The sequence below is a fragment of the Melanotaenia boesemani genome, chromosome 13 (genome assembly GCF_017639745.1).
Source record: "Melanotaenia boesemani isolate fMelBoe1 chromosome 13, fMelBoe1.pri, whole genome shotgun sequence".
NCBI classification, from domain to species: Eukaryota; Metazoa; Chordata; class Actinopteri; order Atheriniformes; family Melanotaeniidae; genus Melanotaenia; species Melanotaenia boesemani.
Window position 1 is genome coordinate 256,552 of NC_055694.1, and position 16,885 is coordinate 273,436.

The 16,885-nt window shown below is 45.0% G+C and overlaps 2 protein-coding genes across 2 annotated transcripts in view; both read left to right on the forward strand.

The window, feature by feature from the left end:
- LOC121651033 (metabotropic glutamate receptor 4-like) overlaps positions 1–4,187 on the forward strand; it is a 70,710-nt gene extending 66,523 nt beyond the window's left edge. The window contains exon 9 of the mRNA XM_042002879.1: positions 4,103–4,187. Coding sequence (XP_041858813.1) covers positions 4,103–4,110 — 8 coding nt within the window. The 3' untranslated portion in view covers positions 4,111–4,187. The remainder of the gene's footprint in view (positions 1–4,102) is intronic.
- Positions 4,163–16,885, forward strand: part of cacna1fb (calcium channel, voltage-dependent, L type, alpha 1F subunit) — a 137,415-nt gene continuing 124,692 nt past the window's right edge. The window contains exons 1-5 of the mRNA XM_042003786.1: positions 4,163–4,367; positions 4,449–4,684; positions 4,764–4,925; positions 10,159–10,238; positions 10,292–10,308. Of these exons, the coding sequence (XP_041859720.1) occupies positions 4,163–4,367; positions 4,449–4,684; positions 4,764–4,925; positions 10,159–10,238; positions 10,292–10,308 (700 nt within the window). The remainder of the gene's footprint in view (positions 4,368–4,448; positions 4,685–4,763; positions 4,926–10,158; positions 10,239–10,291; positions 10,309–16,885) is intronic.

The window sequence follows — 16,885 nt, forward strand, 5'->3', positions numbered from 1 at the left end:
CTTGTTCACTTTTAGCACTTTTCTTAAAAAAAAGAAGCCTGACATACTTTCCCCTCAGCACAATGTGGGGTTGGGTAGCACCTATAACTTAGAGAGGTGGGGGGTTAGGGTTAGACACACGGGATGCTCACTTCGCTTCGTCAGTCATATTGCAAGAAAACACCGTACACAAGCAAAAGCTGCTGCAGAACCTCCTCACCAGACCAGCAGCTGTTTACTCCTCCCTTGGTTTCCAAACTACCATCTCTAGCTTTGCTGCAGGAGGGCACGTCTATGTGGATCACGTGACCTACTGAAGGGAGATCTAAATTATTATTATTTTGTTTTATTTGTTATTTTGGGCCAAATCAACAGACTTTCATACAATACAATCAAGCAGCAAAGGGGCAGGTACTCCAGCACCCCTCACCCCCATGTATGATGTGTCTTATGCCATGTGTCTTCAGAGTCTCTCAGGTTGATGCACTTCACGTTTCCTCTGAGGACTCTGTGTACATGTGAATAATTCGGTGTAACATCTGGAAGAAGATTTCATCTGAAACAAACAGCTGCACTGAAGGTTTCTCCTCTAAGATCAGTTAAATGATAGTCTGAAACCTTAACGTGTCCTCATAGATGAAAACTTCACCATCAGGGTCTTCATGAGGTCCAGTCCCTGCTGAGAGTCTAATCCTCTAGGTCCAGCTCAGATAAATACCATGATGGGTTGGTTTCTGTCCTGATCCAGGACCTCAGAACAGAGAGTTGTGTTATAAAGAACCTGCTCTGTGTGCACTGGACTACTGTTTCCTTGTCTTTTTGTAGTTTTTTGTGGATCAGGAAGGGTTTAAATTGGATGACCTAATGAACTAGACCGAGTGGTTCTGCAGGTTGTTCTGGGTTACTGGGGATTCTAGCCTATGATTTCACCAAAGCAGAGACATTTGCAGCATCTTACTTCTTTCTTTTCTTGCAGTGCATCAAATCAGAGATCAGTGCTGTGGTGGTTGCTGATTGGTAGCTGTAACCATGGCGATCCCAGCATGACATGTAATATGATCCATCTTTCTCTGTGTCTGACAGGAAGTGCAGGTACGAGTGTTTTGTTCAATGAAAATGGAGATGCTCCGGGACGGTACGACATCTTTCAGTTTCAGATGACCAACCATAGCCACCCTGGTTACCATGTCATCGGACAGTGGACAAATAACCTTAGACTAAATGTAAGATGTTTGTTTTATTGAAAACAAACAACAGCAATAGCAGTATTTGAAGTTCCTGACATACTGTGTGTATCTGCAGCTGGAGGAGATGCAGTGGTCCGGAGGAGACCGGTCAGTTCCAGAGTCCATCTGTAGCTTCCCTTGTAAACCCGGAGAGAGGAAGAAGATGGTGAAGGGAGTTCCCTGTTGTTGGCACTGTGAGGTAACCAATCTCTCACAGATAGCTAAAGGTTCTGCTTCCCCAAGCCAAACTGGGAGCCGGTTCCACAAAACCGGCTTCAGGAAGCTAAACCTCCAGTTATTGGACTTTTCTAAAATAGAATCGCTAGAGGGATCTGAAAACTCGCTAAATATAGCCCCGAGCTTCCTGGTTCTGTCCTGATTCTTGGTGTTGTTGAGGGGGTTGGGGGCAAATAAAGATCCTTCCTCTTGCACATGGCAGGAATCTACTGAATCTCTCCTCTTCTGATGGAGGACCAGGTCCACTGATGAAAACTGCTGCTTTCAGAGAGCTCGCTGGTCTAACAGTCCAGTAAAGTCCTGGTTCACAACCTCAGATTGGTGCTGGGACACATCATGTGACCCTGTATGTAGAACCATGGTTCTCACATCTGGGTGATCAGCCACGACTTCCAGAATCCTCTCCTGCAGGTCACTGATCACATCTTTAGGGAAGCAGAGGACTTCGCTGTTCTTTCCTCACATCCACTGAACATCATTTACAGCAGAATCACCAATAATCAGAGTTTCAGGCCCAGCCTTCAGCTTTCAAAGTTCAAAGTTCAAAGTTCTTTATTTGCCATTTGTACATAAAACCAAAAAGTCAAGGTACATTGGAATTCTTGTGCAGGGCTCTATCAGAGTCACAGTTTTAAGTAGTAGGAGAGAAAAGATGAATCAAGAATAAGAATAAAAGAACACTGTACACATTAGAAAATAAACTATAGTAAAAAATGTATAAATACAAAAAATATATATATAAAAATATAGTATGTAGCCATACTATTATACACTATACAGCGCTGTACAAGAGCAGAAGGTATTGTGAGATAGAGGAGTGGGTAGGGGGAGAGGGAGAATATTGCACATGAGAGGTAGAATATTGCACATGAAATTCTCAAGCAACTGAACACTGATCAGAAGAACTGCACATTATACATGGGGGGATATAAAAGACATCATCCTGTTTCACAGGTGATGATACTGCAGGTCAGATATTGCACATGCACATGTAATAAAAGTGAGATGGTGTCTTCCACATTTTGCATAAGTTCAGTAGTTTTGTTTTGACATCAGTCTGACTGTGGCTGGGAAGAAGCTGTTGAAAAAGCGAGTCCTGGGAGTTTTGATACTGTCCGCTCTGCTGTGTCTGAGGTTGTACGTGCAGTGTTTGTGTCTGAGCAGAGGGTGAGCGGGATGGAGTGAGTCTCTGATGATTCCCTCTGCTCTTTTCTGACAGTGCTGCTCGTACATACAGTCCATGGAAGGAAGTTTTGTGCCTATAATCCTCTCTGCAGTCTTTATGACTCTTTGCAGAGCCTTCCTCTCTGCCTGTGTGGTATTTCCATACCAGACAGTGATGCCTGCGGTGAGGATGCTCTCTATCAGTCCTCTGTAGGCCTGGGTGAGAGGGCGATGGTTCAGACCAGCTTTCCTGAGCAGTCTAATGAAATAAAGTCTTTTCTGGGCTTTTTTCACTGTGGCTGTGGTGTTACGAGTCCAGCTCAGGTCAGATGTTACCTGCAGTCCTAGGAATCTGTAGCTGTCTGCCCTCTCCACCTTAGTCCCTCTGATGAAAAGAGGCTGTAGAGGGGGAGGGTTCTTCCTGAAGTCCAGACATATTTCTTTCGTCTTGTCTGTGTTGAGGATGAGGTCATTCTCCTCTCCATAGACAGCGATGTTGTTGACCAGGGCCCTGTATCCTGACTCGTCTCCCACCTTGATGAGGCTCAGGACAGTGATGTCATCAGCATATTTGATGATGATGGTACTGTCCTGGGTGGAGACACAGTCATGTGTATACAGGGTGAAGAGTTTGGGGCTGAGGCAGCAGCCCTGCGGAGATCCCGTGCTGACTGTGAGCTTAGCAGACACCCGCCCTCCCATCTTCACCACCTGTGGTCTTTCAGTCAGAAAGTCCAGAATCCAATTGCAGGTGGGAGTAGGGACTCCAAGGTCTGCCAGCTTCTCAGTCAGCCTGCCTGGGCGGATGGTGTTAAATGCAGAACTGTAGTCCAGGAAGAGCATCCTGGCATACGTCCTGCTGCTCTCCAGGTGCTGCAGGATGTAGTGAAGGGCTATTGCCACCGCGTCGTCCACTGATCGGTTGGGGCGATAAGCAAGCTGGAAGGGATCGATAGTGTCCGGGACTATGTTGTTGATGTGGGTAAGGACGAGCTTTTCTAAGCACTTCATGGCAACTGGTGTTAGTGCCACTGGCCTGAAGTCGTTTAAGTTTGGTGTGTCAGGTCTTTTGGGGACTGGTATGATAGTGGACGTTTTGAAGATACGGGGGACAACAGCCTGGGATAAGGACATGCTGAAGATGTCAGCATACACATCGGCTAGCTGTTCACCACAGGCCTTCAGTACTCTTGGAGGCACTTTCCCCACGGCCTTTTCCTTTCTGACCGGTTATCAGTCCTCACCTCGCAGTCCTGGGATAGATGGTCGACTATAAAGATCCGAGTCCTCCGATAGTGGAGAAGTCTGTTCTGTAGTTCCACATTCAGGTGCTTTGGAGGTACAGGATGTTGTCAACCAGCCTGATCTGGTTCCTTTATTCTAAATAACATGTTCTGGTCCCTGAAACAAAACTGGTCTAATTCATGGTATCAGATGCAGCACTCAAATCCAGCAGAAACCAAACCAGGAGCTTTTCTCTCTCTTTCTGTCTGCAGCTCTGTGATGGATATCAGTACCAACTAGATGAGTTTACCTGTGAGACCTGTCCATCAGACATGCGCCCCGCCCCCAACAGAACCATCTGCCGTCCAACCCCAATCATCAAATTGGAGTGGAACTCACCCTGGGCCTTAGTGCCCGCCTCCCTTGCTATGCTAGGTATCCTAGCAACCAGTGCTGTGGTCATAACCTTCATCCGTTTCAATGACACACCAATCGTCAGGGCATCAGGGAGAGAGCTCAGCTACGTTCTGCTGACAGGTGAACATCAAACATTTCCTGCAGTAAGGATGATGTCGTCATCTCTCAGGATGACATCACTGGCCTGTGTTCTCTTTGTAGGTATCTTCCTGATCTACTTGATCACGTTCCTGATGATTGCAGAACCAGGTGTGGTGATGTGTGCGTTCCGGCGCCTGGTGCTAGGCCTCGGCATGGCCATCACCTACTCCGCCATGTTAACCAAGACCAATCGCATCTACCGCATCTTTGAACAGGGCAAGAGGTCGGTGACGCCACCCAAATTCATCAGCCCCACCTCTCAACTAGTCATCACCTTCATCCTCATCTCTGTCCAGGTGAGTGTGCAGACCCTAAAGGATCTTTGGTTACATGTCCGGACGTCTCTGTAATTTCAGGCTTTTGTATGTTTGTCAGGTCCTCGGTGTTTTTGTGTGGTTTGCTGTTGTTCCTCCTCACACCATCATTGACTACGAGGAACTCCGCCCCCCAAATCCAGACCTGGCCCGGGGTATCCTGAAATGTGATATGTCCGATCTCTCAATCATCTGCTGCCTCAGCTACAGCATCGTTCTTATGGTAACACATCATTTGTTCTGAGTATTTTCTTTAAAGAAAATCTGGACTGGTTTCATGGAGAGACAATATACACTGTGTGCAGAATTATTAGGGAAATGAGTATTTTGATCACATCATCCTCTTTATGCATGTTGTCCTACTCCAACCGGTACAGGCTTGAAAGCCTACTACCAATTAAGCATATCAGGTGATGTGCATCTCTGTAATGAGAAGGGGTGTGGTCTAATGACATCAACACCCTATATCAGGTGTGCATAATTATTAGGCAACTTCCATTCCTTTGGCAAAATGGGTCAGAAGAGAGATTTGACAGACTCTGAAAAGTCAGAAATAGTGAGATGTCTTGCAGAGGGATGCAGCACTCTTAAAATTGCCAAGCTTTTGAGGCGTGATCATCGATCAATCAAGCGTTTCATTCAAAATAGTCAACACTCAAGAAGAGTGTTGAAAACACAAGGCGCAAAATAACTGCCCATGAACTGAGGAAAATCAAGCGTGAAGCTACCAAGATGCTATTGGCCACCAGTTTTGCCAAATTTCAGAGCTGCAACATCACTGGAGTACCAAGAAGCACAAGGTGTGCAATACTCAGGGACATGGCCAAGGTAAGGAAGGCTGAAAAATGACCACCACTGAACAAGACACACAAGATAAAACGTCAAGACTGGGCCAAGAAATATCATAAGACTGATTTTTCTAAGGTTTTATGGACTGATGAAATTTTTTTTTTTTTTTTTAACTTGTCCTGTCCAGCATCATAGCAGCAAAATGATAATCTGGTTTCTGTATCGTGCTGAACAAATTTGCTCTGCCAAGGGAAGGCCTATGGGTAAGGTTCCTCTTGATAATCTGATTCATTTATTTATTTATTTACTTTGAATCACGGAATCTATGTAATCTTGCTGGACCTGACCGGAGGGGACAGAAAAAGATGGAAAATAGCAAAAAGAGCAAAAGGGAAAGAAGAAAGGAGACAAAAAGATCACAGACAGAAGGAAACGACCCTTCAATCCACACCATCACCAGACAACAAACTGTTACACCTGTACATGAACACACCAGAAAATTTCCTACAACTTTTACGAAAGCAAAAACACACACACAGAAAAAACAGGGCTGCCAGTCATTAAGCGTTTTTAAATAATAACCAAATCAAAAAGACATAACAGCGACCAGGTACTAACTCACAGGAAAAATAAAAAAAAAAAATTATCGCTTAGTATAAAAACCCACTAGACAACTCAGTGACTGTGTCAGCATGCAGAGCATGAGGAAGAGGAGTGATCAGTGATGAAGAGTGGTGAGTGAGATCATGCAAATGCGACCACGCCTCCACGGAGGCCAGAGGCAGACCAGGGCCAGAGACCCTGGCCCTCAGCAGCAGACCTGGAGCACCAACCCAAGCCACCCCACCACAAAGACGACTCCAGCCCCACCCGAAGGGCGGCAGAGGAGAGCCCCAGCAAGAGCCCCCCACGGTCCCGGGGCACAGGTCCCAGTGGGCCAAGATCAGCAGCCGCCGGCCCCACCAGGGACCGGCCACCCAGAGCAGCCCAAGCGAAGTGCCCAGGGCCCCAGGAGCCCAGAGGCGGCCGCACCACCCCCCAAAGGGCCCGCAACATGCCTAGGAGGACCAGGCCCCCCCAGACAGCCACCCGGCGTAGGCCAGCACACACCCCGATGTCCCAGCCGCACACCCCGGGAACCAGGGTGCTATCGGCCCCCTCCCCCCACTCCCCACCTACTCCAATCTGCATCCCATATAACCCCACACTCACACCCTCCCCCGCGCCGCACCCACAAGCACTCACCACCACACAGTCACGCCACACACAACCCACCCACCATGCCCTGTGGGGGACACCCCAGGCGGACCAGAGGACAGCGAGGTGGACATGATGAAATGAGAGTGAGTCTTGATGGGCCAGATGGATGGCCCCTTGGCTGGATCAGTACAGGGCAGAGAGCTCCACTCCGACTCAGACGCCAGCAAGGTGAAGGTGGGATACTGGTATGGGCTGGTATCATCAAAGATAAGCTTGTGGGACCTTTTCAGGTTGAGGATGGAGTCAAGCTCAGTTCCCAGTCCTACTGCCAGTTTCTGGAAGACACCTTCTTCAAGCAGTGGTACAGGAAGAAGTCAGCATCGTTCAAGAAAAACATGATTTTCATGCAGGACAATGCTCCATCACATGCATCCAAGTACTCCACTGCGTGGCTGGCCAGAAAAGGTCTAAAAGAAGAAAAAATAATGACATGGCCTCCTTGTTCACCTGATCTTAACCCCATAGAGAACCTGTGGTCCCTCATCAAATGTGAGATCTACAGGGAGGGAAAACAGTACACCTCTCTGAACAGGGTCTGGGAGGCTGTGGTTGCTGCTGCACGCAATGTTGATCGTGAACAGATCAAGGCACTGACAGAATCTATGGATGGCAGGTTTTTGAGGGTCCTCGCAAAGAAAGGTGGTTATATTGGTCACTGACTTGTTTTTGTTTTGTTTTTGAATGCCAGAAATGTATATTTGTAAATTTTGAGTTGTTATATTGGTTTCCCTGGTGAAAATAAATAAGTGAAATGGGTATATATTTGGTTTGTGTTAAGTTGCCTAATAATTATGCACAGTAATAGTCACCTGCACACACAGATATCCTCCTAAGATACTAAAACTAAAAAAGCCCCACTCCAACTTCCAAAAATATTCAGCTTTGATATTTATGAGTCTTTTGTGTTCATTGCGAACATTCAAAGTTCAAAGTTCAAAGTTCTTTATTTGCCATTTGTACATAAAACCAGAAAGTCAAGGTACATTGGAATTCTTGTGCAGGGCTCTATCAGAGTCACACTTTTAAGTAGTAGGAGAGAAAAGATGAATCAAGAATAAGAATAAATGAACACTGTACACATTAGAAAATAAACTATAGCAAAAATGTATAAATATAAAAAAATATATATATAAAAATAAAAAAATATATAGTATGTAGCCATACTATTGTTGTTCTATAATAAAATTAATCCTCAAAAATACAACTTGCCTAATAATTCTGCACAGCCTGTATAGCGTAGATGCAGCACTGTGATGTCCTGAAGCCATGAACACATCATAGGTGAGATGACTGGTACATGGGCCAGATCCTCCAGTTTGAGGTACAGAGGTTCAGCTGGGAGGGAGTGGCAACCAGCTCCTGAAGAAAGTCTATCTCCACTTTATTTATATAGCACTTTTAAAAATACAGAAGTGCTTTACACCAAGATAAAAGCAATAAAACAGCAAAAAGTAAAATAGTATAAAAACATATGGTCAGCCAGCCTGATGGGATCCCACCAGAATTTGGGTTAGGGTTTAAGTCCGTCTTATTGGCTATTTTTTATTTATTTCTTAGTTTAGTTTATTCACAGACTCATCATATTAAACTGAAGCAGAGATAAATACAGTAACTGTGTGAATCAGGTCTCCCATGGAAGCTATGTAAAGCTTATCGAGTGAGCCTGGATACGTACAAAACAAAACAATACACTGAACATTAGACATGGACCCCATACACACCTGCAGAGGCTTGTAACATGTAAGTGTATGAGGTACATAATCGTTGTATATTGTAGTATGTAGAGCTGCAACTAACCATTTCCTCTGTTAAATCATTACCCCAATCACTGAGTTCATCAATCAGTAAGAAAGTTAGCAATAAAATGGATATTCAGCTTACTATGGATGGCTTGTTCTATGGCTCTCTGTTTGGCTGCTGCTTGTGGAGGCTTGTATTGCACCTACAGCACCAGTCTGCTGTTAGTGTGTCAGACAGGTCAGGAGGCTGCAGCTTAACCCACTTCCACTCTTTTATAATTAAGTTCTAATCAGAAAAATGAAGCTCCGCATCCACACATCCATCTGAGCCGCTGATGCGTGTTACGTGTAAACAACTGCCTGAGTTAGAAAATTATATTTAGTTTCTATTATTTAGTAAGCTCAACACCAACCACTGCCACAATAGTTTGAATTGGAAAACAAACAAAAATAAGTTAAAGTTTTAGTAAATTTGACAGTTAACTTCTCAAACTTGTTTAGCAACAATTCCAGCCGAATGGGAGGAAGTTTAATAGTCTGCATAGACCAGCAGCTCACATCAGGATGGAAAACAATAGTTAAGATAAACATGTAGATAAAAACGGGGGCGAATCCAGCGGCTACGAATTGTTCAGTGTGGCTCATGAGGTCGCCTCATAGTGGTGGGACGTGGCAACTGGTGGGTTCTGGGTCAGTGGCCAGGCTATTCTGGGGCAGGCTGGGTGGGGGTTGTGGTACCCAGGGGTGGCCCCCTCTCTTGGGGGTGGAGAGGATGGTTGGTGCCGGGAGGGTCCTGGCCTGCCCGGTGGTGCTACCACGGGGTGGGTTTGTGCAAGCCCTGGAGTCTGGTTGCTGCCCTGGGACCCAGGGTATGGCCCGAGGGCAGGGGGTTTCTGAGTGGGGTTTAGGGGATTGTAGGGGGAGATGCTGGGGTGTTTTTGGGGTGAGGTTTGAGAGTGTGTTTGTATGTGCGTGTGTGGCAGGATGAATGGGAGGGGGTGAGGAAATACGCTGAGGGTGGGGGGGGTCACATGTACTTTTCCGGGGGGGCTGTGTGGGCTGGGTGGTGGTGTGTAGTGGATCTGGGCTCCCCTGCTATCCTCCTCTCCTTCCCCCCTTGACATGTGATGGGTGGGACTTTCTGGGGTTGGTGGCGGCTCATTGGCTGTGGTCGCTATGTGTCCTGGTCATGGGGGATGGCTGCTCTTGTCGTGCCCTGGGAGGCCTCCAGGGGAACAGGAATGCCTACTGCCGCCACCATGCTGGACAGGAAATATATATATATATATATATATATATATATATATATATATATATATATATATATATATATATTTATATATACGGTTATAAGTTGTTCATTGTGGCTGATCCAAAGGGTACAAATCTGATTTGATGGTACGAGTCATTTGTTGCTTGTACCTTGATGAACCCAATCTTCATCACTGCTGCTTCACCCCTCCTCACCATCAGTAAACTGAATGCCAGAGCTTTTCTCTGACAGCTGATAGATGCAGAGGAAGCATAATTTCACATTAACATAGTTATTACCTGGAATCAGCCTAATGTCTACATGTTTACAGAAAAGTAACCTGTTTATTTCACTAGATCTCATATTTTGCTAAGGAACCTGCATCATTTAGAAGATATTGCTCTCCCTGTTGCTAGGTGACATGTACGGTGTATGCGGTGAAGAGTCGCGGTGTTCCGGAGACGTTCAACGAAGCAAAGCCCATCGGCTTCACCATGTACACGACCTGCATTGTTTGGCTTGCATTTGTACCAATCTTCTTTGGGACAGCTCAGTCTACCGAGAAGGTAAAAACTACAATGATGTCACATCCTGTACGTTTGTTCCAGTCCTGGTTCCTGTTCCAGCTCCTGAACCCACACAAAATTCTAACAACAGCAGCATCACATGACCTGATAAAATGCTGGTTACCAACACAGAATCCCAGCCCTTAAAAGGTGCACCATCAATCACACGGGATCCACTAAGTCCAAAATATCCTCTTATCACCGGGGGTCCAAGAAATCCTTACATCACATCATGCAGTGTGTTAGCAGTGTAATCACATCACATCATGCAGTGTGTTAGCGGTGTAAACACATCACATCATGCAGTGTGTTAGCGGTGTAATCACATCACATCATGCAGTGTGTTAGCAGTGTAATCACATCATGCAGTGTGTTAGCGGTGTAATCACATCATGCAGTGTGTTAGCAGTGTAATCACATCACATCATGCAGTGTGTTAGCAGTGTAATCACATCATGTAGTGTGTTAGCGGTGTAATCATATCATGCAGTGTGTTAGCAGTGTAATCACATCACATCATGCAGTGTGTTAGCAGTGTAAACACATCACATCATGCAGTGTGTTAGCAGTGTAATCACATCATGCAGTGTGTTAGCAGTGTAATCACATCATGGAGTGTGTTAGCAGTGTAATCACATCATGGAGTGTGTTAGCAGTGTATTCACATCATGCAGTGTATTAGCAGTGTAAACACATCACATCATGCAGTGTGTTAGCAGTGTAATCATATCATGCAGTGTGTTAGCAGTGTAAACACATCACATCATGCAGTGTGTTAGCAGTGTAAACACATCACATCATGCAGTGTGTTAGCAGTGTAATCATATCATGCAGTGTGTTAGCAGTGTAAACACATCACATCATGCAGTGTGTTAGCGGTGTAATCACATCACATCATGCAGTGTGTTAGCAGTGTAATCACATCATGCAGTGTGTTAGCGGTGTAATCACATCATGCAGTGTGTTAGCAGTGTAAACACATCACATCATGCAGTGTGTTAGCAGTGTAATCACATCATGCAGTGTGTTAGCAGTGTAATCACATCATGGAGTGTGTTAGCAGTGTAATCACATCATGGAGTGTGTTAGCAGTGTAATCACATCATGGAGTGTGTTAGCAGTGTATTCACATCATGCAGTGTATTAGCAGTGTAAACACATCACATCATGCAGTGTGTTAGCAGTGTAATCATATCATGCAGTGTGTTAGCAGTGTAAACACATCACATCATGCAGTGTGTTAGCAGTGTAAACACATCACATCATGCAGTGTGTTAGCAGTGTAATCATATCATGCAGTGTGTTAGCAGTGTAAACACATCACATCATGCAGTGTGTTAGCAGTGTAATCATATCATGCAGTGTGTTAGCAGTGTAAACACATCACATCATGCAGTGTGTTAGCAGTGTAATCATATCATGCAGTGTGTTAGCAGTGTAATCACATCATGCAGTGTGTTAGCAGTGTAATCATATCATGCAGTGTGTTAGCAGTGTAATCACATCACATCATGCAGTGTGTTAGCAGTGTAATCATATCATGCAGTGTGTTAGCAGTGTAATCATATCATGCAGTGTGTTAGCAGTGTAATCACATCATGCAGTGTGTTAGCGGTGTAATCACATCATGCAGTGTGTTAGCAGTGTAATCACATCACATCATGCAGTGTGTTAGCGGTGTAATCACATCACATCATGCAGTGTGTTAGCAGTGTAATCACATCATGCAGTGTGTTAGCAGTGTAATCACATCATGCAGTGTGTTAGCAGTGTAATCACATCATGCAGTGTGTTAGCAGTGTAATCACATCATGCAGTGTGTTAGCGGTGTAATCACATCATGCAGTGTGTTAGCGGTGTAATCACATCATGCAGTGTGTTAGCAGTGTAATCACATCATGCAGTGTGTTAGCGGTGTAATCACATCATGCAGTGTGTTAGCGGTGTAATCGTATCATGCAGTGTGTTAGCTGTGTAATCACATCACATCATTGCGCCGCCATCTTCATATGCAGTGTACATGGCAGCATGCATGGAGGCAGCAGCCCCCGGGAGACACTGAGATTGACAGTTTTTAATGTTTTGCTGATCCCAGACATTCATTCTGCAAAACTTATCATCGGGGCAATGAATGTTGCTCAAATTGTGGCACTCGGCTGTGATTTGGACATCAACTCCTCCAGACTGACAGTACTGTCGCTCCTACTCTCAAACTTCTGCTCCCTAGACAAGAAGCTAAACTAAGTACATTTGTATATTCGCTTTCACAGAAACGACCACAGCCTATATGCGGCCGTACAGCTGGAAGGATGAATGACATTGTTCCGAGTGGACAGGGATGTACAGGCCCTCACTTCGGCTCCTCTGATAAGAGAGAGGTGACGGCCTGTGTGTCTATCAAAAAAGACTGGTGTGCTAATGCCACATTAAGTCCAAACACTGCGCTCAGTTGGTGGATTTCCTTATTTTGAAATGTCAGCCATTCTATTTGCTGAGGGAATTCACCAACATCATCATAGCGGCTGTTTCCATGTGGGTGCTTGGGGCTCGCTGTCCTCTGGTCCGACTGGGGTGTCCCCCACGGGGCATGGTGGGTGGGTTGTGTGGGGCGTGACTGTGTGGTGGTGAGTGCTTGTGGGTGCGGCGCGGGGGAGGGTGTGAGTGTGGGGTTATATGGGATGCAGATTGGAGTAGGTGGGGAGTGGGGGCAGGGGGCCAATAGCACCCTGGTTCCCGGGGTGTGCGGCTGGGACATCGGGGTGTGTGCTGGCCTACGCCGGGTGGCTGTCTGGGGGGGCCTGGTCCTCCTAGGCATGTTGCGGGCCCTTTGGGGGGTGGTGCAGCCACCTCTGGGCTCCTGGGGCCCTGGGCCCTTCGCTTGAGCTGCCCTGGGTGGCCGGTCCCTGGCGGGGCTGGCGGCTGCTGATCTTGGCCCACTGGGACCTGTGCCCCGGGACCTGGGGGGGCTCTTGCTGGGGCTCTCCTCTGCCGCCCTTCGGGTGGGGCTGGAGTCGTCTTTGTGGTGGGGTGGCTTGGGTTGGTGCTCCGGGTCTGCTGCTGAGGGCCAGGGTCTCTGGCCCTGGTCTGCCTCTGGCCTCCGTGGAGGCGTGGTCGCATTTGCATGATCTCACTCACCACTCTTCATCACTGATCACTCCTCTTCCTCATGCTCTGCATGCTGACACAGTCACTGAGTTGTCCAGTTGGTTTTAATACTTAGAGATAATTAATTTTTATTTTTCCTGTGAGTTAGTACCTGGTCGCTGTTATGCCTTTTTGATTTGGTTATTATTTAAAAACGCTTAATGACTGGCAGCCCTGTTTTTTGTGTGTGTGTGTTTCTGTTTTTGTAAAAGTTGTAGGAAATTTTCTGGTGTGTTCATGTACAGGTGTAACAGTGTGTTGTCTGGTGATGGTGTGGATTGAAGGGTCGTTTCCTTCTGTCTGTGATCTTTTTGTCTCCTTTCTTCTTTCCCTTTTGCTCTTTTTGCTATTTTCCATCTTTTTCTGTCCCCTCCGGTCAGGTCCAGCAAGATTACATAGATTCCGTGATTTAAAGTAAATAAATAAATAAATGAATCAGATTATCAAGAGGAGCCTTACCTATAGGCCTTCCCTTGGCAGAGCAAATTTGTTCAGCACGATACAGCAACCAGATCATCATTCTGCTGCTATGATGCTGGACAGGACAAGTTAAAAAAAAAAAAAATACATGTGTGTGTTAGTAAAATTAGGAATCAAACACGGTCAGTTTGTGGGGTGAATCGATCTAATCTGTTAACTGTACCTTGTATAACTCAGAATACAACAGAGATCAGAGGAAACTTTATAAAGCTGCTGTATTTAATGTTAGATCTCTGTCCAACAATCACTGTTAGTTAATGACTTCATCATTTCTCACAGTTTAGATTTTCTTTTTCTGACAGAAACATGGTGAACAGAAGACACAAGTGCTACAGTTCTTAATGAAACAGTACCCCCTCATTTTAGTTTTATGAATAAATGTGGAAACGGGAGGAAAGGGGGAGGAGAAGCTGCCTTATTTAAAGATTCATTCCTGTGTAAAGAAATTTCATTTGCTGATTTTACTTCTTTTGAATATCTTAGTTTTATTTTAAGGAGCATTCCTAAAATCCTATTTCTAATCATCTACAGACGTCCAGGACACTGTGTAAATTTTATTGATGAATTTTCTGAATTATTGTCGGTTATCTCTACTGATTTTAACCATTTCATCTTAACTGGGGATTTTAACATTCACATAGATAACATGACGGATGGTAATGTGAAGGAATTTTCTTCCATATTGGATGTTTGGTTTGTGGCAGCATGTAAAAGAACCGACCCACATTCAAGGTCACATTCTGGACCTGGTTATTTCAGGGTGTTGATATTTCTTCTGTTGTGGTCGCTGACTCGGCCTTTCTAACCATTTTTGTATTTTGTTTGATTTACTGATCATTCAGAATGTCCAACCAACCTGCTCCTCGGTTAGGAAGAGGAACATTAATGAAAGAACAAGTGCTAAGTTTGTGGAGGCCATAGCTATGTTACCAACAACCAGAGCAGAGTCAGTTGATGGACTCCTGGATCATTTCAATCTGAAAGTCTTGAATTTATCACTGTTTGCTATGATTGAAAAACTTACTAATCCTCCTATACAGATAAGCCCAGAGCTCCTTTCCACTGAGAAATAAAACCAATTTACCAACTTTTTTAGCCAAAAAATTAAAACAATTAGGCAAAATATTAATTCCACAGTTAAACAAGAAAACTAGTCTGTGTCTAAAACCTGGAAATATTTCTGATGTCATGACGCAATTTAAAATGGTGAATTTAAAAGTCCTACAAGAAACAGTTTGGCATTTGAAATCAACAACATGCACTCTGGACATGATCCCATCCGACTTTTTAAAACCAGTTTTTACCTCAGTAGAAAGTGGTCTCCTACTGATAGTTAACAGCTCGCTGGCATCAGGCATTTTTCCCAAGTCACTAAAGATAGCTGCTATTAAGCCTCCTAAAGAAAAGGACTCTAGACGCCTCTATAATGAACAACTATAGACCGTCTCTAACCTCTTTTATTTCCAAGATTATTGAAAAAGTTGTATTTCACCAGCTTCATGACTTTTTAAATGAAAGTGGAAATCTTGATAAATTTCAGTCTGGCTTCCGACCTCATCACAGCCCTGAAACAGCTCTGGTCACAGTGGTAAAAGACTGGTTCTGGTCTAGTATCAGTCCTGGTTCTGGTCCTGTATTAGTCCTGGTTCTGGTCTAGTATCAGTCCTGGTTCTGGTCCTGTATTAGTCCTGGTTCTGGTCTTGTATTAGTCCTGGTTCTGGTCTTGTATCAGTCCTGGTTCTGGTCCTGTATTAGTCCTGGTTCTGGTCTTGTATCAGTCCTGGTTCTGGTCCTGTATTAGTCCTGGTTCTGGTCTTGTATTAGTCCTGGTTCTGGTCTTGTATCAGTCCTGGTTCTGGTCCTGTATTAGTTCTGGTTCTGGTCTTGTATCAGTCCTGGTTCTGGTCTTGTATCAGTCCTGGTTCTGTTGGATCTCAGTGCTGTGTTTGACACTGTAGATCACAGAATCCTGTTGCACAGGCTGGAAAACTGGGTTGGACTTTCTGGAGCGGTTCTTAACTGGTTCAGGTCCTATTTAGAAGGCCGGAGTTATTTAGTTCCGATCGGCAGCTATGAATCCGAGCGAGTGGCCATGACTTGTGGAGTCCCCCAGGGGTCAGTCCCTTGGTCGGTGGTTTTACCACTGTGACCAGAGCTGTTTCAGGGCTGCGATGAGGCATGAAGCTGGTGAAATACAACTTTCTCTGTAATCTTGGAAATAAAAGAGGTTAGAGACAAAAGACCAGTAAACATCTGCAGCTTATTCAAAACACTGGAGTTTTAATTACTAGAGCATGCCATCTTCAGTCAGGTCTCACAGTTCCTCCAAGACAACAACCTGTTAGATCCATATCAGTCTGGCTATAGGCAAAGCTGCTCTACTGAACCTGCTCTCCTGTCAGTTACTGATTCCCTACAGGTTGCCAGATCCGCTGGTCAATCCTCAGTCCTTATACTGCTGGACCTGTCTGCTGCCTTTGACACGGTCAACCATCATATACTGTTCTCCACACTCTCAGAGCTTGGCATCTCAGGATCTGTCCTCTCATGGATGGATCTTCTCATCATTTTAATATTGTTCATGGTTTTATTTTGATTTAGCTGTTTGTTGCTGCTTTTACTGCTTCTGAAAGCTTTTTTTGTTCCATCTGTGTGCTGTTCATGTTTCATGTAAAGCACTGTAAACCAACCTGGACATGAAACGTGCTGTAGAATAAACTGCCTTGCTGTCCTCTCATCTTGTCTGCGCCGTTGTATGTTCAGAAAAATGAGAATAAAGCCTGATTTGGTTTTACAGTCCACAGTTTAGCTGTACCACATGATGTTCCTGTGATGTAATGATTAACTCCTGCAGAACAGAACTGATCTTTCTGAGGTGAAGCAGAAATGAGGTGAAAGCTGCTTTTAGTGTTTGAGTTTTTAATGCTGCAGATAAAAAGAGTTAGAAGCAAAG